The 9079-nt window shown below is 40.5% G+C and overlaps 1 protein-coding gene across 1 annotated transcript; it reads left to right on the forward strand.

Moving 5' to 3' along the window:
* Window positions 1–235: 235 nt before the first annotated feature.
* Window positions 236–2469, forward strand: id4 (inhibitor of DNA binding 4). The gene is made up of 3 exons (XM_030782309.1): window positions 236–735; window positions 1464–1525; window positions 2438–2469. The coding sequence occupies exons 1-2, from the start codon at window positions 382–384 to the stop codon at window positions 1509–1511; spliced, it is 402 nt and encodes a 133-aa protein (XP_030638169.1). The 5' UTR covers window positions 236–381; the 3' UTR covers window positions 1512–1525; window positions 2438–2469.
* Window positions 2470–9079: the final 6610 nt, after the last annotated feature.

Raw genomic sequence — 9079 nt, forward strand, 5'->3', positions numbered from 1 at the left:
CTTAAACCTGGCCCCTTCATCTCTGATAGGGACCCACCGCAGTTCAGGGACACGCCTTATTATAGGTCGTAGTGCTTCATCATGGGCTTCGGAAGCCTTGTGATTGACCAGTTTCTCGCCCAGAACTGTCAAGCTCTCGCGAATGGCGCCTCCCCTTTCTTCTATAAATGTACAGCGTCAACTCACTCGCTTTACGACGCTGCTAGGTAGTGAGGACAGAGCAGAGGGATGTCGATTGAATAGGATTTTCTTATTTTCGCGTGAAGAACATTGCATTTTGTGCGCTGGTCTTTTTTTTTTTGAGTCAATTATACGTTTCACTCGCATTTTTTTTCTACAACTGATTGTTTCATACCTAAGTAATTCGTATTTATATAAAAGATGAAGGCTACTACTCCTGTTCGCCCCCACAAGGTTTCCTCAAGCTGCAACGAATTCTCCTTGCGATATTTGTCGGAGCAAAGCCTGAACATCGCACGATGCAAAATGGAAGAGGAAGACCTTTTCTGCCTGCAATACGACATGAACGATTGCTACAGCAGGCTGAAGCGTTTGGTTCCTACTATTCCGCAGGGTAAGAAAGTCAGTAAAGTGGAAATTCTTCAACATGTGATTGACTACATTCTGGACCTCCAGCTTGCTTTGGAAACACACCCGGCTCTCTTGAAGCAGCAACACGGGACATGCCCACCCGCTTCGAACCGGACGCCGCTGACGGTTCTCAACACGGATCAGGTAAGCGTGCGTTGTTTGACTCAGCAGTCAGAGGGAGAAATGACTTTGTCTGAAATGCCAGGGCGTCTTGAATACAGGTCGCACATAAACTGATCTTACTTTCGCATTGATGTAAAATTGAATAACCTAATTTGGTCAGTATTTGGCTGTTATTTTGCGTAAGAGATCACTTTAGGTGGGCAAGTCTGAAAGGTTGGCTTCTTATTATCAGCGGGGCCTGTGGTATTAGTATGTTTCAGCTTTGAAATCCCTCCAGGGTGACGCAAGAAAAAACAAGCAATATTTACGTTGTGCATTATAGCGATAAATGTAGCCAATAATATTTTTTATTGTCTCATTGAATTTTATGTTCTCAGTAAACCCACATTGTTCAAAGAGCCTGGCAATTCAGTGTCAAACGGTGAAAGGAACTACTTGTCAATAGACCCTCTGTTTCTTATCATTTCGTGATATCTGTCACCGCTGAATGGTGTTAATCATTACACTGATTTCTGAAATATTTGTGCGGATGTGTCAGTAATCTTGATATTTTTAAATTAATCATCGAAATACACACAGTGCCTTTTCAGAACAATAGGTGTATCCAAAGCTTATCTGTCACAGATGTTGTGTTCCTTTAATCACTTTATTTTAAGAAAGTCATAAATGTCAAGTCACCGTGTGTGGTCCGTGTATTTTATAGTATGCCAAATAGGTCATATGCAAATGTTTATTTATTATATTTTCAGAGGCCTTCCATGGTCAACAAACAAGAGGACTCAGTTTTGTGTCGTTGAAATGTAGCGCAATGGTGAGTACAATATTTCTTCGCTCTGTGTATGACAGTCTCAAACAAGGTTTATCTCTAAAATCAATAATGTCAGATAGTTAATGGCCTACTTAACAATAACAACAGCAATAATAATATCAGTACCTACCACAAAAGCATTATCAGTTACTATTGTGGTCAAAGTTGTTATAGCATAAAGCCTTGCATAATTTAAAATCAAGGAAGAATGAAAGTAATTGTTTAACAGTGTCCTTAAGGTGGTCGGAGCAATAATGAGAGTGACCGCATTAGCAGCTTTCATGCTGATTGTAGTAGCAGTTGTAACTGCAGAAGAAGTAACAGTTCTGCAGTTGTGCTAAAGGCAGTGGTTGCAACAGAGCAGTCATAGTAACAGTAGCAGAGGAAACCCTATAATGCTAATCATGGTACTAATCAGGGCGGTTAATATGAAGTCACAGTAGTTGTAGTAGCCATAATATTCTTGTTTGTTTGAGTAGTGCATCTTTGAAACAGACTGCCTGCTTGTCCTGCAGACACTAACAAGGTTGTAATTGCGGGACCCTGTACATTGCCAAATGCTCAGACGCAGCTGTCTGTTACGCAATAACTGTCCCTTGTGTGGCAATCTTGCTAGCAGAGGGTTAAAACATCAGCTCCCAGGCTAATGTGTGTGTATCTGTGTGTGCGTTGGGGGTGGGTGGTGTGTGTTGGGGGTGGGGGGGTTGGGGGGGGGGGGGGGGGGGGGGGGGGAACCAGCTCTCCTGCAGCTGTGTCTCTTAGCCAACAGTGGCCCCTGCTCCAGCACCGGGGCCTTCTTGTTTGACCTGGTTTGTTTTGGGTTGTTGATCAAGCATGCCTTCTGTTTTGTCGGTGGCGCCAGTCGGTCTGGGCCTGGCAGTTCACACACCCCCTCTATTCATTCCTGTTCCACAGGTGTGCACAGAGCCGATCCCAAGCCAAGCAAAGCTACGCCAGGGAATCTGAGACACCCAAGGCCCAATCACGGGGGGGGAATCGCAAAGTGCTCCGAAAACAAAACTAGTAGCAACTAAACCACAACAGATCAACATTTAACTGTCAGCGACGCCTGAGTCAGCTCGCTTCTTCCCCTCCCTCTGTTTTTCTCCCCCCCTTTTTCTTTTTTTTTGGGTACCTTTTTTTTTTTGAGCAAAAATTTTCAAATTTGGACTGAGAGCCTCTCTTGTTCTTGCGAAGTTTGGGAGTTGTAAATTTGAGACACATCAGGAGAACCTGCATCTAATTTTACTAAAACAAACAAACACACAAACAAATGAAAAACATGCTGTAAAGCTTTACAAAAAAAAAAAAAAAAAAAAAAAAAAAAAGGACGTTTTGACATCTATTGTTTAAAATAGGTGATTTGTGTTTAACAGGGATTTCCCTGAGATAAAACTGTTTAATATTGTATAGAGGAACGATAAGTGTTGACTCATAACACTGTACATAGAGGTAAAAAAAAAAAGATGTTCTATAAATGTACGTGTAAGAAAATATCTATATGCTTAAACAGGCTATTGTAATTATAAGATATTTTTTATTGAAACTTTTCTTTTTGTTTTGTAAATATTGTGTTTTCACTTAAGTGTAGTGAATGGATTCATGATGTTCTGCTAATAAAGTTCTCACCTCGTAAAGTATACCTGCATTTTATTTAATTTTTTTGGGCATTGTTTGAATATACAGATTTAAAATAAAAAAAAGGTGCAATGGAGATTAAATACTGTTTCCAGTAAGGAGATGGGTTGAAATTTACAGCGTATCGACATTGTTACCACATGAAGCTATTGCCTCTCTTTTTTGCTGTATGTTTGATGAACGCATGAGAGGTTTACACAATTTACAATTTACAATTTTTAGTGAGAAGGTGGGTGGGTTACAGAAGAAGCATATGACAGTTCTCTGCATTCTCTCTCCATAGGATAATCTCAGAAATAGGAAGTATGATTATGAAGTCAGACCCACACTGTATGTTTATGTTGTACTTTAATACCAAAAGGACTTCAGATTCCTTATAAATCAGTTACTGTGGTTAATATTCTTGATAACACAGTAGGGAAAGAATTGGAGAAATCTACTGCATATCATGACACAGTGGGTTTGTAGAGTCGTTCTTATTGCACACTACAATATCTTGCGTGAGATCTTGACAGGCAAAAGGGAAAGTAAGACAGGAGAAGCATGTGTAACATTGCATAAATAGAAACAAGCAACAAATAAAAAAATCCCCCAAAACTCCTCAAAGCGAGGTTTCTTCAGATCTGATCTGCCATGGTTGTGAGTCAGCGTATGAGATGGTGATGTTTTTGTTGCTTTGCTGATGAGTGACCTTTACCTCCATGACTGACCAACATGTTGAGTTTTCAAAACAAAATCATCGTGTTTACACTAATGCACACTAAAGCTTTTCAAGGTTGTATCGAGTGTGACCTTTCAGTTCAGATCAGCAGGGGTGGATTTCATTCAGAGACCTGAACCGTTTGCGTAGCCCAACACGTGTTCATGAATCAAAGTTTGATAAACCTTTTCAGCCCGACCTGGAAGCACAAAGGGTTAATTAATGATCAGGGAAAACTGCATATGCTATGTTTTTGTCTGCGTGAAAGTGGAATCTCATTAGGCAAAAAAAAAAAAATGTCTTTGGGCGAAGAAGTTTGTGTTTCCTTTTGTATGGGTTGAATTTTGAACAAGTCCTTTCGTTCATGTTTTGCAATATTAACATTTAATTTACAAAATGTATCCTGTGAATTTATCCTGCACATAGAGAAGACCTATGGGAAAAGAAAAAAAAATTACATTTGCAGGTTTATAATACATTCAGTTATAACTCGAGTTCAGATTCATCCTCTATTGTCTTTTATTTTTTTTTAACAGTATGAATTATTGATTACAAACCAATTGAAAACTCATGAATATATGTCTTTGATAACGATTACATCCAAACTCCAAGTGTGCCCCATTGCAGCTGCCACAAAACAAACAAAGTGATAAGTAGTAAACATTTCTTTTGTAGTAGTAGAATCAACATTTGTTTTTGTTTTGTTTTTTGCCTTTTACTGATGTTGAGTACTGCTATGGATTTTGTATTGAATTGTTATTCTTCTCTTTTGAATTGTGCACCATAGACAACCTGCTAATGACCACCTCGAGCCCAAGACCGGGGCTTCCTCTGCAGTTTGACTGCAGTGACCAAAGCCACAGTTTCAGAGGAGTGTGACAATAATGACGGACATATTCCTCCATATTATACCTCTTTGCCTGAGCCTACACACATTTAGTGCACTGATGCTATAACAGTAAACTGCTTGATTTTACCCAATTCTCTTTTCAGTACAAAATGCAGTGTACAAAACACGAGATGGCTATTTATCCATAGTTACATTCATTTTGAGACTTTCTGCAGCTGCAGAATGAATTAATTTCAGACAAGAGCTGATTATAAAAAGGAGAGTGCTGAAGATGTGTTCTATTGTTCCTCAGTTCTGCAGAGTGTTTCATGTCTCATCATGTGATTCCTCTCCCAATTGTGCCCCCTAATGGATTAATCTGCGTTAGATTTGAATTTGTAGGTTGAGGACCAATATTAAAATGGATCACCCACATTGTCTACTTGAGTGAACAGAGATTGGGTGATTACACTATAAGACGATTTTTCATCTGGTACGTTCAAACACTGCAGACGTGTACATTTTTAAAAGGATAGTGTAAAAAAAACCACTATAATTCCGCACACTGTCTGTTCCCATATGACAGGTTTTACTGTTGGTGATGTTTCATGAAATGTACAGATATTTTGGTGGGGTTATATAAAGGTTTATATAAAGGTTTTATTATATAAAGGTTTTTTTTTTTCTCACATCTCACTTTAACCTTCGGTTTATCCAGTGATAACCCAAAATTATGTGATTTTTCTCTTCCTTCAACATATTTACAAATTACACAGAGGCACAGGTGACTGACAGCCCCTGCCCGAGCGCAGTTCTATAAAACAGTGATGCTTTGGGATAAACTTAAAGCCACGACCAGCAACCAGCCCACTGTCCAAACACAGACGCTCGGTGTCGGATAAAAGCAACACCTGTGTCTCTACTGCACACAAAGCCAATATGGCACCTCCGGGGCACAGCCATTCAAGCAGAAAGCTATAACACACACTCCCTAATGATACAGGGAGGGAGGACCCTCAGGTCTCCGGGTCACCTACGTCCAGTCATCTGTATCCAGCAGTAATCAATAAGCATATCTATCCCATATATCCACACTGGCTGCTCTTTTCATTCAACTTTCCCCAGAAATGTCAGATATGAATCGGTTGTGCAGCCTTGCAGAATCTGGAGATGCACGCTGTGTGTCCAGTGACACAGAGATATGAAGTTTTGTTTGAGGTTGACACACACCAGGTCAGTTCTCCCAAGTCACCCCCCAACCCTCGCTCTAGCAGCTCCGCCATCTGGCTGTGTAACCTCTTCATTAACCGTCACCTGGAGTCGAAAAACTGGGAACCAGTGGCTTGGAAATGTTCTGCGAGTACAGGGTTATTATCAAAACACGCAGTCAGGGCCAACTGTCATAAAGTCGGCAATTGTTTGAACAGGTGTGCGTGTGGTGTGTGTTTGTATGTTTGTGTGCTGGGTGGCACAGGGTATGAATGTGACCTTAAGGATTTTCCGTCAGAGGGGACTACCTTACAATGCTCATTTACACCATTCAACTCCCGCTTCAATACATGCTTGAAATATAGTACATTTTAAAAATATATTTCTTAAATGGACATCAAATGCAGAACAAAAGTAAAAGTCCCTCTCAGATTATTGTATGGTAACATTAATACACCATTAAGCGTGTTTGAGAAATTGTCTCTGTGTTTGCTTAAGCAAAATATCTTTTGCAATAGCACAAACTTGAATGATATCTCAATGTCCACAGAAATTTTGTTTAGGTGGTATAAAAAACCCACATCATGGAATGTTCAGAACCCCAGCTACATAAGAGTCTGCAACACTACCTCGCTACAACTTTTTTTAAACGTTCAGGTGCTATTTATGTGGTTAAGATCCAAAACATTGTGTTAGGTGAAATTCTGAGAATCAATTATGTTTACATTATAACGTGGAAGCTGTAAACCAGCGTGTACACATTTTTTCCAAGGAAAAAAAAACCAAGCAAACAAAAAAAAAAACCTTTGTCTTATATCTGCGTTTATCAAAGTATTCCAGGGGCGCAATGCGAAGGGGCAATTTGACGCTCAGTCTTATTGTGATCTCTGCTCACAAGGTATTAGAAATCCGACTGATGCACTGATTGTAAGTCGCTTTGGTAAAAAGCGTCTGCCAAATAACTAAATTGTAAATTGTAAACATTTCAAAAGGGTACAGTCTTCTTAAACGTGTGGAAAACCCCACCTTACACTAGATACACGTGGCTAATCACACGTTCTGCAGTAAGCAATAACTTTTTGAGAAAACCTTTAAAAAAAAAACAAAACATCTTAGCTAAGGTCATCAGCATGAGCACATATTATAACAGTTCTGTAAACTGTTGAATTATAAGAGTTTTCCTTCATCTCCGTTACAACGTTGCATATGGTAAACGCGGCTAGCAAACTACGTCAAGGCAGTCTTTCCTTTCGGCGTTTAATTGCGCTTTTCACTGTAGGTGGAAGGGGTTGTGGGTAAGGGTTCTCTGGCGATTAACTGTTCCTGCCCTCCGTACAGAGCTATATGTAAGCTACTACAATGATAATAATAATAATAAGTTTATTTAGAGCCCAATATCACTATTTATAGTCTCAAAGGGCTTTACATGTCTATCAAAACATAGTCAAATCAAAATGATATTATGCATAAGTTCGAGAAAATAGATAAGTCTAGTCTCGTTTTAAAGGTATTGAGAGAGTTTGTCTCTCTAACTTCTGTAGGTAAGCACTTACGAAGAGAAGAGGGAGACAAAACAAGTTTAAACGCGGGGGCTGCCTGATTACACCCTAATCTGTCATTAAAATATGTCAAACTTCATGCTAATTTGCTGCTGTTTGCTGTAACAGTCTGCCGCAAACATTTATCCGCGAACAGGAGTTAAGATTTTTCACACGTGACGGGCATTCCACAGAAATAACGGCACCAGACGACTCGTGAAAGTGACTATTTTGAACTGGCTTCTTTGTAGTTTCTCCTTGATGTAGCATTTTGTTAATGATATGGACATTCTCTATCAGTAGCACCCATTTACCCACCGTAACAAGCAAAAGTTACAGAACATCTTCAGAGATCCGCAGAAATCTTGTTCTACATTGAGGCACCACGGTTGAAAGTCCAAAATTAAGATCATTTTGTGACTTACTGGCATACAATGAATTATTTTGTTGTTAAGTATATGGGGTAGTCTATGGTGTATTCAAATCTGGATTCAAACTAGATAACTTTAATGCTTCAGTCAATGTCTGTTCTGCTTCATGTGCCTTTTCTGACAGAAAAAAAAGCATTTACATTATAAGGGAAAGATTGTGCTGCCCCATGGGACTATCCTTTAGTAGTCAGTCATGCTGCTCCCCACAAAGCCATCAGTGAAGTAAAAAAAGTGCGATCCTGAAACAGTGCGAAGTCACACTGCTCTCCACAAAGCCATCAGTGAAATAAAAAAAAACATGATCCCGAAATGGTGCTTCTGTGTGTGTGTGTGTGTGTGTGTGTGTGTGTGTGTACTAAACAAGTATGCAAGGATGTCTGTTGTTTGTGACTCTTTTCTTCTGAAGGTCTATAAAGCTGAAGGTGTCCTGGAATCTGGTGGTGTTCACAACTCTTTGTGTATGTATATGTGTGTATATGTGTGTGTATGTGTGTGTGTGTGTGTGTGTGAGAGAGAGAGGGAGAGAGAGAGAGAGAGAGAGAGAGGGAGAGAGAGAGAGAGAGAGCGAGAAAGAGAGCGAGAGAGAGAGAGAGAGAGAGAGAGAGAGAGAGAGAGAGAGAGAGAGCGAGAAAGAGAGCGAGAGAGAGAGAGAGAGAGAGAGAGAGGGAGAGAGAGAGAGAGAGATTGAAAACAAAAACACGGTATCTTCTCCTCAGGCTGTGCGCCGCTAATTTCGACAACGGATTCATAAGCACACCAGCCAAATGCGCACATTTCAAACATTTCACCTCTTAGTTATAGACAGTGATTAACACAAGACTTCCCTTACAAGCTGGATGGGAGGAGAGCAATAAAGAACGAGGGATGAAAGATGAAAAGGGAAAAAAAAGAGGAGGAAAAGGCAGAGCCTGGCACAGACCATGCCAACTCCCAATTCCTGAGAGACGGGCGATGAATTACAGAAATGAGACGTGTGGCGGATGCCAGGCTGTCTCTCTCTCTCCTCCTCCTCTTGCTCTCTCCATCTCTGGGGAATGAGTGATTAGAGCGGAGGGCAAAAGCACAGCCAAGGACCCCCCCCCCCTCTTTTTTCTCCTGTCTGGAACAGAGACGACAGGGCTGCCAGCCGTGGCGGAGAACATGACCCAAAGGTAGTAGGATCAGACGGGTCATATGTTGAGGTAAATGCCACCATGCCAGTGGAGGACATCT

Source organism: Chanos chanos, chromosome 8 (assembly GCF_902362185.1).
Source record: "Chanos chanos chromosome 8, fChaCha1.1, whole genome shotgun sequence".
NCBI lineage: Eukaryota > Metazoa > Chordata > Actinopteri > Gonorynchiformes > Chanidae > Chanos > Chanos chanos.

Bases quoted from the DNA above. Each gene is read 5' to 3' on its own strand.
- id4 (XM_030782309.1), top strand. From the start codon at position 382: ATGAAGGCTACTACTCCTGTTCGCCCCCACAAGGTTTCCTCAAGCTGC. The intron at 736-1,463 runs GTAAGCGTGCGT...TTATATTTTCAG, and splicing joins CGGTTCTCAACACGGATCAG to AGGCCTTCCATGGTCAACAA.